Source organism: Microcaecilia unicolor, chromosome 1, assembly GCF_901765095.1.
Source record: "Microcaecilia unicolor chromosome 1, aMicUni1.1, whole genome shotgun sequence".
Lineage (NCBI taxonomy): Eukaryota > Metazoa > Chordata > Amphibia > Gymnophiona > Siphonopidae > Microcaecilia > Microcaecilia unicolor.
In genome coordinates, this window is record NC_044031.1 from 282,581,968 (window position 1) to 282,606,121 (window position 24,154).

The 24,154-nt window shown below is 44.4% G+C and overlaps 1 protein-coding gene across 3 annotated transcripts in view; it reads left to right on the forward strand.

Moving 5' to 3' along the window:
- The window catches only part of PLBD1 (phospholipase B domain containing 1), a 147,812-nt gene that overhangs the window by 2,920 nt on the left and 120,738 nt on the right, over positions 1-24,154 (forward strand). For all 3 annotated transcript variants that reach the window (XM_030207166.1, XM_030207148.1, XM_030207158.1), the window contains exon 2: positions 22,863-23,079. In XM_030207166.1, coding sequence (XP_030063026.1) covers positions 22,863-23,079 — 217 coding nt within the window. The remainder of the gene's footprint in view (positions 1-22,862; positions 23,080-24,154) is intronic.

Consider the following 24,154-nt stretch of genomic DNA (forward strand, 5'->3'; position numbering starts at 1 on the left):
GGTTCGAGGAGTCAAAAAAAAAAAAGGTTAGCTTGTTCTTCTGCTGTCAGCGCTCGTTTTAGAATGATTCTCTTTATTGCCAATATATAAGACCTGCAAATATTTTTCTGGGTTCTATAAAGAGCATGGGTAAAAAAAAGAAAATAGAACTAAGGGGGAGGTGTGCTGGATAGTTGCATTTTGTGTGCGTGTCTGAGCACAAACAATTGTGTATGCTGGCATATACATCTGTAGTTAGGTCAATATATGAACAGTAGACATCTGCTGGAATGTTGTTCTGCAGCAAATATAATGAGTGGGGCTAGACCAGGAGAGGAGAAAGAGGAACCAGAGGATAGAAGTTCAATACTCCTTTATTAAAATCAATCACTATACAAAGGCCAGAGACCTAACTATTGCCATAGAACAACGTGCATCAGAGGAAAGCACAATTACAAATGGACCTATGCCACAATGCACCTAAATATTTATATCCCACATTATCCCAAACAAGTTTGAGTTCAATGTGGCTTACAATAAACAGTATAGGATACATAACAAAGAATAATGCATAAGAAAGTAATTTGTTGTAAGTCCATTTTTTACAATACAATATCATAAACGTACTGGGATAGCTATGGATGTTTAACATATAGAAAATCTATTATGAATGAGAAATTGTACTTGAAGCAAAGAGAAAGTTAATAGTCAATAGAGTAATAACCAATTCAGGTAATTAATTGAGGTATGATTGTTCTTTGTGAGGGTTTGTTTGAATAGGAACGATTTGAGGATTTTGCAGAATCTTGTATAGTTCTTATTTTGGGTGGTAAGGAGTTCCACCATTTGGTTCCTAGGTAAATGAAGTCTGCAGATTGTCAGTTTTGTAGATCACTTTTTTGCAATTTGAAAGGTGTAGTCTGAGAGAGTTTCTTGCCTCATATTTCTTGAGGTAAGTTTATTAATGGTACCATATAGTTTGGAGCTGTGCCATTTAGTATTTGAAATATAAAGGTACATAATTTGAAGGTGATTTTGCTTTGATGGGAAGCCAGTGTAATTTGATTAATAAAGGGGAGGCACTTTCAAAACGAGATATTTTTATATATGAACCTGGCTGCAGTGTTTTGAGCTGTTTGGAGTTTTTAAAAATATTGGTATTGCGTAATTTCTTTTACACAGAATAACATTCCAGCACATGAACTCTGGGTACCTGCTGTGTGCAAGATATAGCTGCCCGGTGCTAACACAGATCTGGGTGTGCAAATGTGCCAGGACTATTTGCGTACTATTTGGTTACTGCATTGGGGAACAAAACCTTGGAGTTTTAGCAATCTACGCGCATGGCCCTAAAGCAGAGTTTCTGCATTGGCTCTTAAGTTTGTAGCTGAGGGTTAGTTTGGTTGTTCAATAACATGGCACCTAGTACGTGCCAATTGTACTTGTAAGGCAGAGGTTTTCAACCCATTCCTCAGGGCACACCCAGCCAGTCAGGGTTTTCAGGATATCCCCATTGAATTCAATATAATATAAGTTACTATTTAGCATATCGAAATTCTTTATTCAAAATTTCCAAAAGTACATAAAAATATTTTCCCTGAATCAAACAAAAAAAATATTCAGCAATCCAATCCCTCTATCCCCAGAGTTTTACAAACAACTGGTTTTAGGTGTGTATGAGAGGTTTAGATAGAAGGAAAATATTTTTATGTATTTTGGAAATTATGAATAAATAAAGAATTTTGATATGTTAAATAGAATCATAGTTACTAACTTATATTACACTGGAAGTAACTAGGAAAGAAGTTTTACTCAGTTGTGGTTAGGACATTGAATTCAATAGGGGTATCCTGAAAACCACAACTGACTGGGTTGTAAACCTGAGGTTTAAGGTATAGAATACAGCACTTAAACACACATACCCCCTGGATTCTATAAACAGCGACTAAAGCTGCATGTGTAGCCAATTTGTGCGCTCAACTTAATTGCTAATCAGCACCAATAATTGGCCACTATCAAGCAATTATCGTCACTAATTAGGATTTAGAGGCACAACTTTTTAAGCGTGTTCTGTAATGCAGTGCACATAAATTCTAACATGTGGATCACAAAAGGGGACATGGCCATGGGAGGGTTGTGGCATTCCTAAAAATTACACGCACTGGTATAGAATACATCCGGGCATTTACACCAGGTTTTAGTTGGTGTAAATGGTCACGCTTAAATTTTAGTCATGGGGACAGGCAGTACGCGTATTCTGTAAACCGCGCCTAACTTTTTGGTGTAGCTTTTTTGGTGCCATTTATAGAATTTGGTCCATAATGCGCACTTAGGGGGTCTTTTACGTAGGCGTGCTTGCATTTTTAGCGCACATTAAAAATAGGCATGCACTAAATGTTAAAGATGCCCATAGGAATACATTGGGGCAGACGATCTGCAAACTCCAAGATGGAAACTGTACAAAGCAGATCGTAGATAAACCAAAAAATATATTAAAAAATATATTTATTGATATAGTAAAAATCAAAATAAAATATGCATACAGTGGATAGCCCGACACAGGCCGTGTTTCGCCCAACTGGGCTGCTTCAGGGGCTAAGAAATAATAATAGATAAATAAATATAAATCATATGACAATAATATTGTAAAAAGATATCATACAAATTATATAACTTCTTGGAAACAACAAAATTAGTATAACTTAGATAAATAAATATATAAATAAAAAACATATGACAATAATATTGTAAAAGGATATCATACAAATTATATAACTTCTTAGAGACAACAAAATTAATATAACTTCTTAAAGACAATGAAATTAATAATAAAATAAGATCCCACAGTATTCAAATTATGATAAAATCCCACAGTATTAGAATTTTAAGAAAATATATGTATGGTAAAACAATAATAACTACTAATATATCTGCGACATATATATACATATATATTACAGAATTGCAAAAATATATTATACCAACATCTAAAAAGGACACATGGAAAAACGGAGATAATTTCTAATTATGAACTCAAAAATAACCATATGCACCAGACAGCCATCTTCTACAATATACTATATCAAACACCCACCTAGAGAAATGTTTCCTCACTACCAAGCACGGGATATGCTTTGGAAAAGCAACTATAGATATAAAGGAAAAGAAAAAGAAAAAATGATAAAAGAAAAAACATATAGTGAAAAGATCTCTTGAAAGAAATGTATATATAAAAAAAACTCACGTGTATGAACAGAATCTTTAAAAAAAACGGCTCATTCAGAGATACAAAAGCAAAGGATTGATAAACCTGCATGAAATAAAAACTTAAATGTAAGGAGGACTGTTAAAAGCAGACGGGCAACAACTACATCGGGGGACAACTATATCGGGGGAATACTATGAAAGGCTAAATCCCAAGCCGTGAACTTCCATGGTAGTATCACAGCGTCTGCTATCGGGAGTATAGTAACTGTGTTAACCTGTTTTAAAACGATGATACGGTGACATATTATTTTATTTAATCCGGGCTCAGTATTGAAAGGTATTATAATCAAGAAGAAGTAAATAGAACTTACCTGAAATCATATGAACAGTCTCTAAACTCTGAGTTTGCCGAAAAAGCTACGTCGAAGAACCGGAAGTATATTTAAAGGGAAGTGAAGGTCAAAAGTCAAATGCCATGTTATAAAAATATTCATTATTCCGAATGCAGGTTATGAATAATAATCACCAATGGATAAGAATATTAAAACGTACTTATATTTAAAAATTACTAACGTTGGAAGGACATAGGAGTATGAACAAATAGGCAGGCTTAGAAAATAGCCAATCAGAATGGCCGCAATGACTCAAACAACGGGTCATAATTTGAACCGAAAAAATATATATATATATATGTGTAAACTAGAAGAGACAACTTATATAGTGGAAAATTTGATTAAAAAGTCAATGGACACCACGAAAATAAGGGTCATCTCATTTTTAAAGAAAATTTTTTTAAAAAACGGAGATGGGGGTTAAAGGTCATCTTGTTTGCTTACACCTGTTCATTTAATCAATGGGAAGGCACAAATCGTCACTATATTAACAAGCAAATAGAATGGGGGACAATATAATAAATAAATAAATAAAGAATAAAAATAATAAAATTAAGGAGAAAGATGTAAGGAGAAAAATAATGATAATAATAATAATAATAATAAAAAATCAAAAATAAAAAATCAATATAATAATAATAATAAAAAATCAACCAAGGGGCACTAAAAATTAGAAAATAATATAGTATAGTATATTATACATTGTTAAGATGGATGTCTAATGTACCTACTTATACTTAAAATCATAAAAATACAGAATAATCCGTTTCACCATTTAGACCATATGGATGGAGGGTATTTAACATAAAAATAAATTCTTGTTCTTTCCGTAATAGATACATATCAGTCGGTCCACCCTCTCCATTTGCTTTTATATACAAAAATTGCACAGAACCTATAGTCATCAAATTTATGACCTAATGATATTGAATGTTGTACTAGTGGTTTGTCTATTAGTTTTCGTTTAATTGCACTTCTGTGTTCAATAATTCTAGTATTAAGTTTCCTTTTTGTTTTTCCCACGTACACCAATTTACAAGGACACCTAGCAGTATATACAACGTTGCTAGTTTGGCAATTTGAAAAATGTCGAAGATGAATGTCTCTATTTGCTGATGGTACATAGAGATTCTTGGTCTTAGTATTAACTTTACAAACTGAACATTTCCCACAAGGGAAATGGCCAGTTGGCAATTTATTTAGTGTATTAGGAACATCAGGTAATGCAGAGGGAACTAAAAGGTCTCTCAAATTACGTTCTCGTTTGTATGCAACTATTACTCTCTTCTGATGAAATGGTTCTAGACCTTCTAACAGGTGCCAATGTTTTTTAATAATATTGACTATAGAGCTGGACATACTGGTAAATGGTAAGGTACAAACTATCTTATTCTCATTTGTTCTCTGGATTGGGTTGAGCAGTGATTCTCTCGAATTATTGGATGCTTTATAGAATCCTTTTTTAATGCATTTTGATGGGTACCCTTTCTCTTTAAACCGTCTGGACATATCCTGGGAGCGAAGTGTATATGTTCTTTGTTCTGAACATAGCCGTCTTAGACGTAGGAATTGGCTGTATGGTAAATTAGCTTTCAAACTTCTACTATGACAGCTTTCATAATGCAGAAATTTATTCACATCCGTGGGTTTACGGTATATGTCAGTAGTGAACTTGTCTCCCATTATGTTTATATTGATGTCTAGGAAAGGGATTTTTCTTCCATCAAAGTGCATTTTAAATTTTAGATTGGTATCCAGAGTATTTAGCCAATTATAGAAATCTTTGAGCTCCTCTTCTGTACCTCTCCATATCATAAAGATATCATCAATATATCTTTTCCAAGTGTGTATATGATCTATATATTTGTTCCTTACAATGAATTTCTCTTCAAATTGGGCTACATACAGATTAGCAATTGATGGTGCGAATGTGGCACCCATCGCTGTACCTTTAGTCTGTTGATAATATTTGCCATCAAATGCAAAAAAGTTTTTTGTAAGTGCTATTGTTGCAAGTTCAACAATAAGTTGAGTCGGTATCCTAGGTCTTAGATTCTGATTTACCAATTTTTCTTTGATAATTTCTATTGATTCTTTCTGTGGGATATTAGTGTACAAACTCTCTACATCAAAGGTCACTAATAACATATCTTTACTAAGTGTAATTTTATTCAACATATTAATAATATCAGAAGAATCACGTGTATAGGAAGGGATACTGTGAACCAGAGGACGTAAAAACTTATCGGTAAAAATTGATAAGGGTTCTAATAAGGAACCACAGGCAGATATGATTGGTCTACCTGGAGGTTTGGACAGAGATTTATGTATCTTTGGGAGAATATATATAGTAGGTATAGTGGGTTCCTTAACCACTAGAAAACTAGCTTCTTTTTCAGTTAAATACTGTGCTTTTCTTCCTATTTCAACAAGAGAGGAAATTTCATTTTGAATATTAATTGTGGGGTCTTTATTCAATATCTTATAGAAGGACTGATCATTGAGTTGTCTATAAATTTCATCTATATAGTCTTTCCTATTCATGACTACAACGGCTCCACCTTTGTCTGCCGGTTTTATAATAATACTATGGTCTTTCTGTAATGTTTTAATAGCAGTATTTTCTTCCCTTGTTAAATTATAGAAAGTCCTCTTATTACCTTGTTTCTCTAACGTTGCTATGTCTTTAAGTACGACAGTTTCGTAGGCTTGTATTAGATGGTGGGTGTTGGCAGGCGGGAGCCATTTGCTATTATTTTTGACAATAGATTGGTCATTATACTCAGATGATTTTTTTGAAAAAAATTCCATGATTTTTAGTTTACGTATAAACTTAAAAAATTCAATTCTTGTTTTAAAAGCATTATATTTTGGCGTGGGTATAAATGATAAGCCCTTACTCAAAACGTTCTTCTCTATATCTGTTAATTCTCTATCTGAAAGATTATATACTGTATCTAATACCCATTTATGTTTCCCTGTCCATATCTTTGTTGAAAAATACCACCTCTTCCTCTACCTCTACCACGTCCCCTACCTCTATATGATGAGTATCCCCGTGGGTATTCTGAAGTGGAGTTGCCTATGTCAGATTTTTTCCTCCAAAGTTGACCCAAATGATGTACCTGTTTGTCAACATTCATTCTCGGGGGTGTGGTATAGAGGGAGGCTGATGGATCAAATACATCGTCTTGGTCGCTTCTGGGTCGTTTTCTTTCTCTTACGGTTTGTGGACTAGTCTGAATGTTGTTACTTATCGTCTTATTATATTGAGTGTTATAATTTATAGTTCTACGAGGGTTATCTGTCCGTTTAGTTGGGTATTTATAAGTGCTTCTATTCCTCTGATTCCTTTGTCTATGCCATGGGTATACATTATGGTATTTATAATCCTGATCATCTCTTCTAAATTTCTCAAACTTAATCAGTCTGAGGTCACGTTCGAATTGAGCAGTGCTCTTTTTGAAATCTTCATGTAATATGTCAAAACAGGTGTCATTCTCTTTCAAAAAGATTAATTCCTTATCTAATTCTTCCTTTACTTTTTGCTCTTTTTCTTTACAGGTTTTGATGAGCAGGATCATAAGATCTAGTGAGCATTTATTTAGAATAGCTTCCCATTGTAGCATAAATGTATTATCATCGGTAAACATAGTAGATGCCTTATTGATACGTAACCCTCTTGGTATCCTTTTATATCTGCAATATTCTAGCAGGGACGACCCATGAAGTTCTGTTCTTTTCCATCTTTTACTTAATTTCACCACTTCTTCCCAGTGCTTAAGATAGTCCTCTAGAACATCTGGCTCTTTGAAGAAGGGATCTGGTGGTAACATATCTTGTAGACAGTCATCCTTAAAACTGAGGATATCCTTCCACGGTGAGAAGGACATGGTACCTGTAGTTACAGGTTCTAAAATGCCCAAAAGGGAGGGTCCAAGAAAACAAAGGGGCAGACTATCTGCAAACTCCAAGATGGAAACTGTACAAAGCAGATCGTAGATAAACCAAAAAATATATTAAAAAATATATTTATTGATATAGTAAAAATCAAAATAAAATATGCATACAGTGGATAGCCCGACACAGGCCGTGTTTCGCCCAACTGGGCTGCTTCAGGGGCTAAGAAATAATAATAGATAAATAAATATAAATCATATGACAATAATATTGTAAAAAGATATCATACAAATTATATAACTTCTTGGAGACAACAAAATTAGTATAACTTAGATAAATAAATATATAAATAAAAAACATATGACAATAATATTGTAAAAGGATATCATACAAATTATATAACTTCTTAGAGACAACAAAATTAATATAACTTCTTAAAGACAACGAAATTAATAATAAAATAAGATCCCACAGTATTCAAATTATGATAAAATCCCACAGTATTAGAATTTTAAGAAAATATATGTATGGTAAAACAATAATAACTACTAATATATCTGCGACATATATATACATATATATTACAGAATTGCAAAAATATATTATACCAACATCTAAAAAGGACACATGGAAAAACGGAGATAATTTCTAATTATGAACTCAAAAATACCATATGCACCAGACAGCCATCTTCTACAATATACTATATCAAACACCCACCTAGAGAAATGTTTCCTCACTACCAAGCACGGGATATGCTTTGGAAAAGCAACTATAGATATAAAGGAAAAGAAAAAGAAAAAAATGATAAAAGAAAAAACATATAGTGAAAAGATCTCTTGAAAGAAATGTATATATAAAAAAACTCACGTGTATGAACAGAATCTTTAAAAAAAACGGCTCATTCAGAGATACAAAAGCAAAGGATTGATAAACCTGCATGAAATAAAAACTTAAATGTAAGGAGGACTGTTAAAAGCAGACGGGCAACAACTACATCGGGGGACAACTATATCGGGGGAATACTATGAAAGGCATGCACTAAATGTTAAAGATGCCCATAGGAATACATTGGCATCTTCAGCATTTAGCACACACCTATTTTTAACGCGCGCTAAAAATGCCAGCGCGCCTACGTAATAAAAAAAACCCCTTAAACATGTAATTGCTAAGTGTTCTTCTAAAACTGAAGCACACAAATTGCTTGGCGTGTAAATGGGAGGAGGGTCTTCCAGTTACATGTGTAACTGACAGGATATTGGTGCTGGGTTGGTGTAACCACTTGCCCTGTGCCCCTTAGCGCACTGTATGTCCTCATACTGTGTTTCCACATAGGCTTTTATTGCACCATTACTTTTTAGCATTCGGTTAAAAACCCTGAAACTTGCTGGTGCTGTCTGTGAAAAAAGGCTGAGAAGGAGCAAGCCTTGCTACTGCATATTGTTTTTGTAGCCCTTGTGACCCCTGACGTAGGCGCTGTGTGCCAAAACACGGCCCATGTTGGGTCATTTTTTGAAGATCGTTTCCCAAGTTGTGTGATTTAAGGAATTGTGTCCCAATTTTGAAGGCTGTTGGTGCTTTCTTTTGTTATTTGGACTTCAGTTTAGGTGCTTAGGCTTAAAGTACCTCTTTAGTGCGTCTGGTGCTTTTTCAGGAAGAAGAGATAAATGCTTCCAAAAGATGAAGGCCCCAGTATTGAAAGACTCTTATCTGACGTAAACCCTTTGCCCAGCAACACAGCGTGACCAATGATTGTCCCGGACAATATACAATCCTCATTACCTTCGACCCTCTATAACTACCTCATTCAAGAACTATATAACCATGTATCTGTTATCAACTGACCAGGCGAATGCCTTGACGGTACTATGTAAGCTACATTGAGCCTGCAAATAGGTGGAAAAATGTGGGGTACAAATGTAACAAATAAACAAATCTGCTGTAGTCCACATTAGCACCCTAGGCAGCCCTATGCATGCATTTTCAGCTGTGTATATTGACTGCAGATATAAATCTTTACATAACTCCTTGACACTATCTGGATAGCACTGGGGCAGAGTGGGTGTATTCTCCCAAGTATACGGAGAGTGATGATATTCAGTCTGCAAGCCACACAGCTATCTGGATAAAGTTAGGACTGCAAAAAGGACATCCCGACAGTGCCGAGATGGTTTATAAAGACTTTCAGTGGCACTATTTTGTATAATGTTTATGTTAAAATTTGATATACCACCTTACTGAACAGACAGGTCAGGGCGGCTTACAGTAAAACAATATAATAAAATAGTATAAGATAAAGAATAGAAAGGAACTCCAAAATATAATAGGAAAGCAGCTGTTGTAACAAGAACAAACACCATTAGTGCTGCTGAAAGTCCATGAATAAACAGATGTGTGCATTGGTGTCACTTCAGATTGTTTCAGCATCTGGACAGCCGAAAAGCTGTCCTAAATTTATCCAGATAACTATTCCCTAGATTCTATATATGGTGCCCAGAATTCCGCCCCCAAGCTTGGGTGTGCACAATTTGAGTAATGGGCCCTTAACTAGCAATAGCTGGGTGCTAAAAACCATGGATGTGTCAGGGGTGTTCCATGTGGAAGTATAGGATATGGGGCCAGATGCATCAACCAAACGTTAACAAATCCAAAACGTTAAAGTCTGTAACGAATTAAAAAAAACGAAGGATGCACCAAAAAAAAAAAGTCGCACATGTTCGGTGCGGTACTGTAAAGTACAATGCATCAAACCTGTGTAATTCCTGTCGGTAATCGGCCCCTAACGCAAGCGCAGAGCAGCCAACCGTTATGCTGGCTGCTCTGCGCATGCCAAAAAACGTCAAAAAATGAAAACAAAATAAAAAAAAAAAGATCGGAAGGGGGCAAAGACGCTCATCAGGGCCGTCCTTCACGGACGGCCTTGCCCCCTCCCCCCACCCGAGTTTGCCGCTCCCCCCCCCCCCGCATCCAAACAGAAATAAAAATCAAACTTTTAAGGCTGGCCCGAGCCCCCCTCCCTTTCTCTCTTTCCCAGCCCCGCCCGCCATCCTCCGCCTCCGTGCCCCGCCCCCGCCCCCCTCCCCTCCCTGAGGTCGTCACTGTCATTGCCTCTCTCCACCAGGCCCCCCTTCCTCTTACCGGGCCCGTGCAGTGCCTGTGAGGCAAGAAGAACAGCTCAGCTGATGCCTTCCAGTCTTCTGCGTCTCTCCTGTGCTCCTGGGCCCGCCCCCATCTGACGTAAGTAATCAACGTAGGTTACTTACGTCAGACAAGGGCAGGCCCAAGAGGAAAGGACGTCCCTCCTTTGCTCCTGTGCCCGCCCTCGTCTGATGTAATTAACCTACGTTGATTACTTACGTCAGATGGGGGCGGGCCCAGGAGCACAGGAGAAACGCCGAAGACTGGAAGGCATCAGCTGAGCTGTTCTTGCTTTTCTTCTTGCCACACAGGCGCAGCGCGGGCCCGGTAGGAGGGAGGGGGGCCCGGTGGAGAGGGGGAACGACAGCGACGACCTCAGCAGCGGGGGCGGGGCTGAGGATGGTGGGCGGGGCTGGAAAAGAGAGAAAGGGAGGGGGGATTGGGCCAGCCTCAAAAGTTTAGATTTTTGGATTTTTGTCTGTTTGGATGCAGGGGGAAGCGGCGAACTCGGGCGGGGGGGGGGGGGGGGGGCAAGGCCGTAAAGAGACCGAAGTGACGAACGCACAGCACGTTTTGTATTGCTGCATTTTATTTTTAACAGTTTTTAGCTGGACAGCCCTAACGAGAGGTACAGACCTCTCATTAGATTTCTCGGCGTTTTGTTCGGTTTTCCGGGGTTAAACAAATCGGAAAAGGTTAGTGCATGTCATTTCAATAGGGTTTCTACACTAATTGCTCATCTGCATTCCATTTTCGGTAGCTGCTACCATTGTCGGAAAAAGGGCTTTAGTACATGCAACGGTTTGAAAATTCTTCGTTTAAAGGCTCATTTTTGGCTCGTTAAAGTTTAGTGCATCTGGTCCATGGTCTCAGTGTGTCTAACTTGTGCACTGGCATTTACACCATCAAAGTTGGTTCTCCACCCTTCTGCTCCCAGCTCACCCCACCCTCCTTGCTGATTAGGGAATGGCACCAGTGGCGTAGGAAGGGGGGGGGGGGGGGGCGGAGGGGCGGTCCGCCCCGGGTGCACGCGCTTGGGGGGTGCCGGCCCTGCTGGTTCCCTGCTCTCTCTGCCCCGGAACAGGTTACTTCCTGTTCCGGGGCAGAGAGAGCAGGGAACCAGCAGGGCCGACGCAGCTCTGAGTGACATGCACTCGGGGCGGATCAGCCCTCCCGCAGGTAAGAATGCGGTCCGGGGGGGGGTCGCACCGTGCTGCACCCGGGGGGGGGGGGGGGGGTGCACAGCGGCGACCCGCCTCGAGTGCCATTAACCCTCGCTACGGCACTGAATGGCACTAAGTAGTTAAGTGCAGCTGAATACAGGTGATGAGTTTGCTCAGTGGGGATTCCCCGACAGTCTCTTTTGCCCAGTCACACCCTTTTGAATATTGACCCCTAGATTTTAGAAATTTGTCTGAAGCAGACTTGCACCTGGGTTGTTCTTGCAAGAGTAGCTTTTTTTTGGCCAATAGTTTCTCCTTTCACTTTCATACAGCTTAGGGATGTAGTTATCAAAATGGGCTATCATTAAGACGTGTTGCAGTATTTTATCACTAACTCGTGCTATTTTAGCACCGGTCCCATTTTATGCAGTGAGACCTAGTTACTAAGAACTGGGGTTAACAGTAACGTAAAAGCTCATTTTCAAGGCACTTAGGGGATCTTTTACTAAAGGTTAGCTCGAGTTATCTGCAGAAGGTCCCATTTTATTCCTGAAGCAGATAACTCGAGCTAATCTTTAGTAAAAGATCCCCTTAGATTTACAAAGTTCCAAAGGTTACTATGAAACTTTGTAAGTCTAAGTGCGCTATTGGGCTCATTTTCAAAAGAGAAAAACATCCAAAAAGTGACGTCTTCATTTGGACGTTTTTCTCACAAAAACGTGCAAATCGGTATTTTTGAAACCTATTTTTAGACGTTTTTTTCTTAAGTCCGTCAGAAGTGTGTCTAAATCTCAGTGGGGCATGCCAGGGGCATGTTCAAGGTGGAGCTTGGACGTTCCTAAGACTTAGACGTTTTTCAGCCATAATGGAACAAAACCAAACCTTCTAGGACTAAAATTTAGATGTTTTGAGCTAGACCTGTTTTTATAATAAGGCACAAAAAGGTGCCCTAAATGACCGAGCAGCACTGTGAACTTACATCAGCACGCAGCAGCAGGCACATCAGCAAAGCTGCCGTCGGGCTTCCTTCTCTGCCTTTGTCCTGCCCTCGCCGACGTTACGTCACACGAGGACGGGACACAGGCAGAGAAGGAAGCCCACCCCGACGGCAGCTTTGCTGATGTGCCTGCTGCTGCGTGCTGATGTAAGTTTACAGTGCTGCTCGGGCCGGGTGGAGGGGGGGGGTCTCGGAAACCCCCCCATTCCAAAAGTAGCCCGTTTTCACGGGCTCAACAGCTAGTTGATCTATATTTTACTATTTAACGCACATTAATTTTAACTGAACTTTTGCTGCACTGATTATTTTTCCTATAGCCAGGCTGGTGGCCGACAGAGGTTAAACCTGCAGTAAGGGCTGGAGGAGTCCCTGCTGTAATTTACACTTCCCATCAGATAAGATAAATACACTTCCTTTACAAGCAGATGATCAAAAGCCCTGCGCTGTTCCAAACAGTGTTCTAAAATAGCACTGGAACAGCGGGGGGTGGGCTTTACTGCACCGATGATAAGAGATAATGACATTAAGCACGCAATTATCTCTGATCATGGGGTAGAAGTGTCGGAGAATTGTCCCTGAGCATGCACTCAGCACAATCCTCCCGCAATTGTTTGACAGGTCTGGGCTGTCAAAAGCCCAAACGTGTCAAACACAGGGGCTGGAGGTCCATGGAACCACCAGGCCCCAACTACCCCTGCCCCAACCTCCGGTTCTCTGATGATCCTCCCCCCCCCCCCCGGGTTCAGGGAGGGCTGGAGATCCGGTGGGTCTCTAGCCCCCCCCCCAATTCCCCTCAACAAACAGTCCCTGGTGGCCTAGTGGGCGAGCAACCAACCCCCCCTCCCCCCCCAGCGACGGGTGCTGGAGGTCCGCTGGACCGCCGATCCCCCCCCCCCGCCTCCGGGTTCAGGGAGGGCTGGAGATCCGGTGGGTCTCTAGCCCCCCCCACTAATTCCCCTCAACAAACAGTCCCTGGTGGCCTAGTGGGTGACCAACCAACCCCCCCCCAACTCCCCACCGACAGGGGGGCTGGAGGTCTGCTGGACCGCTGGTTCCCTCCCCCCCCCCCAAATATCCACCTCCCCCTCAGGTTCAGGGAGGGCTGGAGATCCGGTTGGTCTCCAGCCCCCCCTAGTCCCCCAGTGAAGGGTCCCTGGTGATGCAGTCCTCCCTTCCCCCCTACCTTGTGGGTCGGAAGAGGGAGGGTAGCCTGCCTCCCTCCTCTTTCTGCGATGCTGCAAAATGGCGGCACCCAGCCCTGCCCAGTGTAACCTGGGATGCTCTGGGGGGGGCTATACACCATATAAGGGAGGAAACTCGCTCGAGGGCTCTGATCATGGGGTGGTATCAAACGCTGGCGCTAGTATGGTGCTAACGGCCTCTAGCGCCGGCGTTTGCTTCTGATCATCCCCCTGTTAGTTATTTGCTTCTAGTGCAGTGGTTCTCAGCTTTTCTTAGGTTGTGATACACTTGACAGATCATGATCATATGCGTGACACACTGAACACTAAAATTAAACTGTGTGTGTTGGGGGGGGGGGGGGGGTGGACTTGGGACTCGACATGATTGATATTTTGTACTGCTTCTAAGATGTTTTGGTTTGTTGAAAAATTCCAATAAAAATTTTATAAAAAAAAAAATAACCCCCTAGCGGCTGTCAGTGCGGTAATATCAACATCTTTGAATGGGCTGTGTTGGCATTGCCGCGCGGCTTAGTAAATAGGGGGGTAAATATTTCAATGTTGTTAAAAATGATGCAAGGGAAATGTAAAATAGTCTTAAACAGAATTAGCACTGCCCGATTACCACCAGGTACACACCGGTGCTGCAAAAATAAAAATATTTTTGTAGCGCTGGATATGGTGCTCGCTGGGGGTGGGGACTACTGCGGTAGCCCGGTGATACTTCCCTTTTAGTGGGCCCTGTTTACTAAGGTGTGTTAGCATTTTTAACGCACCTACAATTAGCGCACGCTAACTGAGTAGGCGCCTATAGGGATATTATAGGCACGTACATAGTTAACACGTATTAAAAATGGTAATGTGCTTATAACGTGGCTTAGTAAATAGGGCCCAGTGAGCTGTCAGCCCGCGTTGGGCTTACCACTGCTTTGTAAAAGGACCCCTGAATGTAAGCAAATTCATGTAAACTTACTGTGTTCTAGAATCTACACAGAGCGTAGATCTAGGATGTTTCCTTTTATACCCCACCCCCCTTCACAAAGCCGCACAGTAATGCCGGAACAGCCGATTCTGGGCTGTGTCGGCATTAGCACACCAGCAGCCACTAGTGCGCTTTCTAAAAAAAAAAGGGGGGGGGGGGTAAGCTTGTCATACAAAACAATAATTTATAATCAAATTCTGATGTCACCTCGGTAATAGCAACACAAAATTGCCCTACTGCCAGTACTGTGACGTAACACACAACCCTGCACGTATGGTACTCGGAAACTATATAGCAAACAAACCTGTGGACAGCACACTTGCAGCATTTTTAGGGGTAGCGGTGAAGCAGAAATAGGGACCAGTTATAGGAATTTCAAGCACAATACCTGACTCTGAATCTCTGCTCTCTCCAGCTTTTGGGCACAGATTGTTAAGGAAAGCACAGGCTTGCTAAATTATGTATCATACCTGATAATTTTCTTTCCATTAATCATAGCTGATCAATCCATAGACTGGTGGGTTGTGTCCATCTACCAGCAGGTGGAGATAGAGAGCAATCCTTTTGCCTTCCTATATGTGGTCATGTGCTGCCGGAAACTCCTCAGTATGTCGATATCAAAGCTTCATCTGCAGGACTCAGCACTTAGAGAATTACACCCACAAAGGGACACTCTGCCCAGCTCACCACCGTCGAAATGGGGGAGGGGAATTAACCCAGCTCATCCCCACACAAGTGGGGAGGGGAATCCGTCCAGCTGATCCCCGCGGAGCCGGGGAGGGACACAACACCCGCCGATGCGGGGGGGATCTGGCTTATCCTGCAACCGCAACCGCGGGAGGAGCTGACTGACCCTAACACCGCCGAAGCGGGAGGGGTACAAAGCTGCCCTACAGCTGCACGAGGCGGGAGGGAGCGCCGGCAGAATTTAGGTCTCAATCCAGCCCCGTAAAACGGAGGGGAGAGGAATGCAGCAGCTCACTGTAACACAAAATCGTCTCAACTCCTGAAGAATCCAATTGAAAAAACTTGAACACGAAGTCCTCTTGAACAGGAACTGAAGACTAAACTTGAACCTGAAATGCAACCAGAATATAAACAGTACAGATATCTGGTAGGGGCTATGGATTGATCAGCTATGATTAATGGAAAGAAAATTATCAGGTATGATACATAATTTTACCTTCCATATCATCATGCTGATCAATCCATAGACTGGTGGGATGTACCGAAGCAGTACTCACCCAGGGCGGGACACAGAAATCCCTGACCGCAACACTGAAGCTCCAAACCGGGTCTCCACCCGAGCAGCCACAGTCAAGCGGTAATGTCTGGAGAAGGTATGAGCCGATGCCCAAGTTGCCGCCCTACAAATCTCTTCCAAGGAGATGGACCCGGCCTCTGCCATCGAGGCCGCCTGTGCTCTAGTGGAGTGAGCCTTCAGCTGGATAGGCGGCACCTTCCCTGCGGCCACATAAGCCGCTGCAATGGGTTCCTTGACCCATCGTGCCACTGTAGGCTTGGCAGCCTGCAGACCCTTACGAGGACCTGCGAACAGCACAAACAGATGATCCGACTTCCGGAATCATTGGTCACTTCCAAGTATCTGATGATGACCCGTCTCACATCTAGATATTTGAGAGCAGAGTACTCCTCTGGGTAGTCCTCCCTACGAAAGGAGTGTAGACAGAGCTGCTGATTCACATGGAAGCGAGGACCAATCTTGGGCAGGAAGGAAGGCACTGTGCGAATAGACACTCCTGCCTCAGAGAACTGCAGAAAGGGCTCTCGACATGATAGCGCCTGGAGCTCGGAAACTCTTCTGGCTGAAGTGATAGCCACCAAAAGACTGCTTTCAACGTCATTTCTTTCAGAGATGCCCTCGACAAGGGTTCACAAGGCGGCTTCTGCAAGGCTCTTAGCACCAGATTGAGATTCCACGCAGGTACCACTGCGTGCAGAGGAGGGCGCATGTGAATAACTCTCTTGAGAAAGCGCACCACATCTGGCTGCAATGCCAGGGAAACACCCTTCAGGTGACCCCTGAAGCAAGCAAGAGCCGCTACCTGGACCTTAAGGGAACTGAGCGACAGGCCTTTTTCCAGACCTTCTTGTGGGAACGCCAACACTGATGAAATTGGAGCAGTGAAGGGAGAAAGTGAGCCTGCCTCACACCACGATGCAAAGGTACGCCAAACCCTGGCGTAATCAGCAGAAGTAGAGTGCTTCCTCGCTCTCAGCATAGTGGCGATGACCTTGTCTAAGAAGCTCTGCTTGCTCCGACGCTGTCGTTCAATAGCCAGGCCGTAAGACCAAAGGGGGAGGGATCCTCCATCACCAAGGGACCCTGATGCAACAGGCCCCGCTTTGTTGGCATCTGTAGAGGTCCGTCCACTGAGAGCCTGATCAAGTCCGCATACCAGGGACGTCTGGGCCAATCCGGACTCACCAGGATTATCCGGCCCGGATGCTTTGCCACCCGGCCCAACATGGGCCAAGGCGGGAACACAAAGAGGAGCTCCTGTGTCGGCCACTGTGGGAGAAGAGCATCTACTCCCAGAGATCGAGGGTCCCGTCCTCTGCTGAAAAAGCGCGGCACTTAGCAATTGGCCGATGACGCCATCAGATCTAGGCTCGGCTGGCCCCAGCGCTTCGTGATGTCCAAGAACGCCTGAGCAATATTCACGACTCCCTCAATGTGGGCCGCCGACAGCTGTTCCAGGTTTGCTTCCGCCCACACGCATTTCATGGCCTCCTTGACTAGAGGGGCGCTCCTGGTACCTCCCCAGCGATTGACATAGGCCACAGCCGTGGCATTGTCCGACACCCATACTGGCTTCAGCGCCAGGCCCGGGAGAAACTCCAAAGGCGCCAACCGAATGGCTCTGAGTTCCGGGAGGTTGATAGACCATTCTGCCTCTGCAGGGGACCAGAGCCCCTGTGCTGTCCTTTCCAAGCAGTGGGCTCCCCAGCCCCACAAAGAGGCGTCCGCCGTGATGAAAAACCCACTCCGGGGTCACAAGAGGCATTCCTGCGGACGGCTTGTCTGGCCTCAGCCACCAGCTCAGCGCCTTGCGCACCGCTGGATCCAAGGGAAGGCGCACAGCGTAATCCTCCGAAGCTGGAGTCCATCGCTGCAGCAGAGAGAGCTTTATTGGTCTCATAGGGGCCCTGACCCAGGGCACTACTTCCATCGTGGCTGTCATAGAGCCCAACAGCTGCCCATAGTCCCGAGCCCGAAGAGAAGAGGCTGCTAGGAACTTGTCCACCTGAGCCTGAAGCTTGACAATCCGATTGTCTGGCAGGAACACTCTGCCCACTTGGGGGTCGAATCGAACTCCCAGATACTCCAGGGACTGAGTCGGGTGCAGCTGGCTTTTCTCCCAGTTGATGATCCACCTCAGGGAGCTCAAAAGAGCAGTCACCCGGTCTGAAGCTCTGCCGCACTCTGCATAAGAGGGGGCTCGGATCAATCAGTCGTCCAGATAAGGATGGACTTGTACTCCTTTCTTGCGTAGGAAGGCCGCGATGACCACCATAACTTGGAGAAGGTCCGCGGAGCAGTAGCCAACCCGAAAGGGAGGGCTCTGAACTGGGAGTGTCCTCAGAACTGCAAAACGCGGAAAGCGTTGATGAGGAGGCCAGATGGGAATATGCAAGTAAGCTTCCTTGATGTCCAAGGATGCCAGGAACTCCCCTGCCTGCACTGCCGCTATAACAGAGCGGAGAGTCTCCATCCGGAAGTGCCGAACTTCCAAGGCCTGATTGACCCCTTTGAGGTCGAGGATAGGCCGGACAAAACCTCCTTTCTTAGGTACCACAAAGTAAATGGAGTAACGTCCCTTGCCAGGGTGATCTTCTGGCACCGGAACGACCGCACCCAGGTGGATCAGATTGTCCAAAGTCTGCTGCACTGCCACAGCTTGACCGGAGACTTGCAGGGAGAGTGCACAAACCCGATTCTTAAGGGTCGGCAGAACTCTAGCTTGTAGCCGTCTCTGATGACTTCCAGCACTCAAGCGTCTGAAGTTACCCTGGTCCACTCGCCCAGAAACGAGGATAGGCGTCCTCCAATCTGCTCTGGGCCATGGACCAGCGCCCCGTCATTGGGTACGAGACCCTGGGGGAGGACTGGAGGAGGCACCTCCGGGACGGCGGTCTCTGCGAAAGGAATGCTGCTTGGGGGAGAAATTCCTTTTGATGGAAGAGGGGGCAGAGGAGGTCGACTTGCCCGGGCAATACTGACAGGCTTCCTGAAACCGTCCTTTGGAGGAACCGGGGTGGGCACCATTGGCCCGAGCCCTGACCTCCGGTAACCTCTTGCCCTTAGACGTGCCGAGATCGGTCACAATCTTGTCCAGCTCGACCCCAAAGAGCAGCTTGCCTTTAAAAGGAAACTTAGCTAGGCGAGACTTAGAGGCGTGGTCAGCAGACCAATGCTTCAGCCAAAGCCACCGCCGTGCAGAGACTGTCTGAGCCATACCTTTAGCCGAGACTCTCAAGACAGCATACAGCCAGCCTGCCAAGTAGGCCAAGCCCGATTCCAGGGCTGGCCAATCAGCCCTCAAGGAAGGATCCGAGGGGAAAGCCCGCTGCGCAAGCGTCAGGCACTCCCTGGCCACATAGGAGCCACAAATTGAGGCCTGTAAACTTAAAGCAGCCGCCTCGAAGGACGACTTTAAAGCCGCCTCCAAACTCCTGTCTTGGGCGTCCTTTAGGGCCGTGCCACCTTCCACCGGCAACGCCGTTTTCTTAGTCACCGCAGTGATTAAAGAATCCACGGTAGGCCCAAGAAAGGCCTCCCATTCACCTTCAGGCAGAGGATAGAGGCGGGACATAGCCCTAGCCACTTTAAGGCTCGCTTCTGGGAAATCCCATTGAGCCGAAATCAAGGTGTGCATTCATGCATGTGGAAGGTTCTAGGCGGGCGCTTAGTCCCCCGCATAATGACAGAGCCAACAGAGGCTGAGGGAGAGACGTCCTCCGGAGAGGAACTCTTCAAAATGCTCATGGCCTGCACTACCAGGTTGGGCAAATCCTCTGAGCGAAAGATCCGTGCTGCAGAGGGGTCATCCGCTCCATCCGAGCGGGAATTCATCTCCTCCAAGGAATCCCCAAAGGACCGTTGGGAGAACTCAGATACGCTGCCCTCATCTACATCAGAGGAGACAGAGTCCTCTAGGGCCTGGAAGTCCACCCAAGGGCGTTTGCTTCCCGAGGCCTCAGCCCCTTGATCAGAGGGGGGAGCCGGGGCAGCGTTTATCATAAGAAAAGTCTGATGCAGCAGCAAAATGAACTCAGGGGAGAAACCCCCTAGACTGTGCACTTCTGCCGCCTGGGCCACGGCCCTAGACACACCCTCAACCGACGCTCGCAAGAGCGGGGGAGAAACATGCTGCGCGTCCAAAATGGCGTCCGGCATGAAACTCCGAGAAGGAACGTGGGAAGAACGGCGCTTAACTTGGGCCGCTTTCTTGCCGTCGCCCGAATCAAGGGCGACCATAGTATTAACGTCTCCCAGCTCGAGGGCGGCCCAAGAAGAAGCCGTCAGAGCAAAGTGGCCAGCCAACATGGAGTGGGCGAGCAGCGGGGGATGGGCGCTTCTGGTGGGAAAAACCGCCGCACCGGAGGAAGAACCGGGACACTGACCGGACTCCAAACTGATGCCCAACAAAGGCGATTCAGGCTTTGAAAACCCCCGCAACCTCGCTAGACGCACACACGCGGTCTGGGGAGCGAATCTTCACGCCCTCGCCCTCTGACGCCATAAGCCACGTGGAGACCGAACGGGGAACCCCCTGCCCGCTATAAAAAGGTAAAATTACCTGCTTCTCGCTCCGAGCTGTAACGAACTGGTGTCCCAGTGAGCAGCTGCAATAAACGCTGATATAAACATTGATATAAACGTTGAAATAAACGCCCTTAAAGGACGTCCAAAATTTTTTTAAACGGAGCCAGCGGGAGGGGGGAGAAAAGGAGGGACCTGGCACCACCAGGTTTGCACTTGCTCAAGAAGAGCCCTCAACCCCAGGTACTCAACAAAACCTAAAGATTAGGCTTGGAGACCTAGCCAGAGCTGCTGCTGTGTGTGACCACCACCTGCTGAGATAGAGAACATACTGAGGAGTTTCCGGCAGCACATGACCACATATAGGGAGGCAAAAGGATTGCTCTCTATCTCCACCTGCTGGTAGATGGACACAACCCACCAGTCTATGGATTGATCAGCATGATGATATGGAATAAGCTCCTGCTTTCAACTTTACCATAAACTTTAAGAGCTGTGGAGCAGAATACAGAGTTTTCAGATGAGAACTTTCATGTTTTTTGATTAAGTAGCTTCACTGTAAGCATTATAGGGATGGTATATTGAGATGAAATTGTTGGAATACTTGTGCTACCTTTGAGATGTGATTTCTTTTTCAATATTTGTCCAAAGAAAAGTAGAGGATTGCTGAGTATTGGAAGTACTGCTCTAGTCATTAGCTCCACTCGAAGCCTTACAGCAGATTTTTTTCCCCCAGTGTTCTAAGGAGCATTATGATTTCAAGTTTCGAAGAACTGTGGGGCCGATACAGTAAGCTTGCACTAGAGCTGTGTGCTGACATGCTTAGGTTAGGAAGCTTGCACTAACTTAGCCAATTTAGCTCCCCAGTGCTGTAAGCAAATAGCATGTAAATTACTGCTGCCTTAAAAGTGTGTGCTTTCAGAAAAAACTGTGTACACTGGTATGCTAATATGCCTCTGTTTGCTGCACTGAATAGTAAAATATCTCCCTTCCTGTCAGTTTGTAGGTGGGGATTGACTTATACAATAACAGGAAGGGAGACATTAGAAGAAAAAAAAAAGACGCAGTTTACCAGATTCCATGTCCCCTCTCTCCCTAATAACCCCGAATTATCCTTGGTCTGGTGGATCAGAGTCCCCTCCCTTTGACACCTAAAGCAAAATGTTTGATGGTCTAGTCTAGTCAATGTCCCTCTCCTCCTGTGAGCTCAAACCCCCTCCACATACACCCAAAACAAAATATCTAGTGAGCCTCCCCCCCCCCCCATACACCTTTAAGATGGGAGACAGGAGCCATCTTGAAAAATGGTGACGCCTGATCCCATGTGGGGGATCTTAGAATGCAGTGGGCGGGGTCAAACACCATCATTTTTCAAGATGGCAGGAGCAAGTCGGCATCATTCCTGTTTTCCATCTTAAAAGTGCGTGGGGGTTTGAGGGCATATGGGAGTCTAGTGGACCTCCCTTCCTTCCCAAGGATTTTGTATTGGGTGTCAGGAGAAGGGATGTTAGAGGGGCGCAGGCCATTTGTGGGGACGGAGGCCCTTAGTCTTGATAAGTGATCTCTGCCAGATCACCAACTGCTCTTAAACCAGGCCCAAGCTGATGTGAAGATTCAGCGCTACAAAAAGGAGTTAAAAAATGCATTAGATTTTAGTGCAGTGTTTTACATTGGTCAGAATCTTTAATGTAGCAATTTGCATGTGTTTTCTATTGTGCAGGTTTTCTCATTTTAATCTTTTTTCTTGCACCAGGGAGAGGATTAGCAAAAACTGCTGCACTAATGGCTAACACGGCATTGACCCCATGTGCTGGAGTGATATACAAATTCTTTGGATGATGTCCTTCTTTCATATGATAAGAGTTCTTTTTGTTAGATAATTACTGTAAAGACTCTGGTCAATATTCAAAATGATTTAACTGGCCGGAAATGACTTCACTTCTCCTGGGTTATTTTCTTGAAGCAGCTTTGCCCTGCAGGGCACTCATTAATGTGTAGCCAGACCCAGCCACCCCAGAGGCTGCTGCATGTTTCCTGATGTTTATGAACTGTAAATCTTATGGTGAAATCCTGTGAGCATAAGAGGCACTGTAGAAAATTCAAATACGTTAATTTTCTGAACAATTCTTTTACAGGAATCCAGTATGCGACATTATACTGGGCCAGTGAGAAGACCATTAAGGTAAAAGGTGCACTGGACAGGAATGGGGATGCATATGGATTTTACAATGACACTATACAATCCACAGGTTGGGGTGTCCTGGAGATCCGAGCTGGCTATGGGACTCGGGTCAACAAAAACAACAACATTATGTTTGCTGCTGGCTACTTGGAAGGTTATCTTACTGCTCGGTAAGTGTCCTGATTGGATGCTAAAAAGGCATCCTGGTGCTTCTTGAATTTGAAACGCTTGATGATCTGGTCTGGTCTGGCTTCTCATGTGCTGGTTGCCACGAACAACAAATATAAATTAAAGAAAACCTACAATATGAGTGGGAAAAGTTGTTAATTGTGGGCCGTACCAGCTCCAAAGTTTTATTAAAGGTGGGTTTTGTAAAATTAATACAGAAGGTATATCTTGCCATTCTGAGGAGGAGGTCTTTGCTGAGGAAGCCACAGATTGAAATCCAGATGAGGACGATGGAACTTCACCGTGATCTATGGCTACCTATTCCAGCACAACTATACTCCCCACCGGGTCATGTTGCTGCATGTTGCTTCCGGGTCATGTTGCTGCATATCCACTGCTGCATGATCTGGAGAAGGAGGTTAGGGTGATCTTATTTGCCAGGGAAGACACTCTCCTCCCACAGACAAGCCTTCCAGTCTGGGCAGCTGGATGCCCCACTGAAGCTCCAGGGTGTTTTTTCTGTTTTCCCATCTCAGCATGGTAATTCTAGCACCAGGGAGTACTAGTGCTGATTGGCATTGCAGTATGGTTGCCATCTTGCTCTTCCCAAGGACCTGTTAATTGCTTTGAATGAAGCTTCTCTTTGCTGCCCATCCCAGAAGCTGCCGCACTAGGTTACTTGGCATACTGGCTCTGTTACTGACTTATGCTGGTAGTTGATGGCTGTGATAAGGACGTTATACTTGCAGGGAGACCAAGAGGTTGATCAAAGAATAGCACAGGAAATAACTGAGCAAGTTGCACCCTCTCTGGTTCAGGGACCACTGCTGTACCTAAGCTGGAGTATGAAGGGACTCATGGAAAGTATTGTTAGCCAAGCATGGTGGCTGCTGAAGAATTACTCCTGGGAGAGTTCTCTGCAGAAAAATTAAAAATCCAGTTCACAATATGGAAAATTCTCCACACTTTATTTGCAGTCTTCTTGTGCAAAATACCCTATTCTAAGGGCTTGCAAGCCTTCCCCCCCCCCCCCCCCCCCAGCTTGAAATACCACTACCACAGTTCTTCAATTTCCAC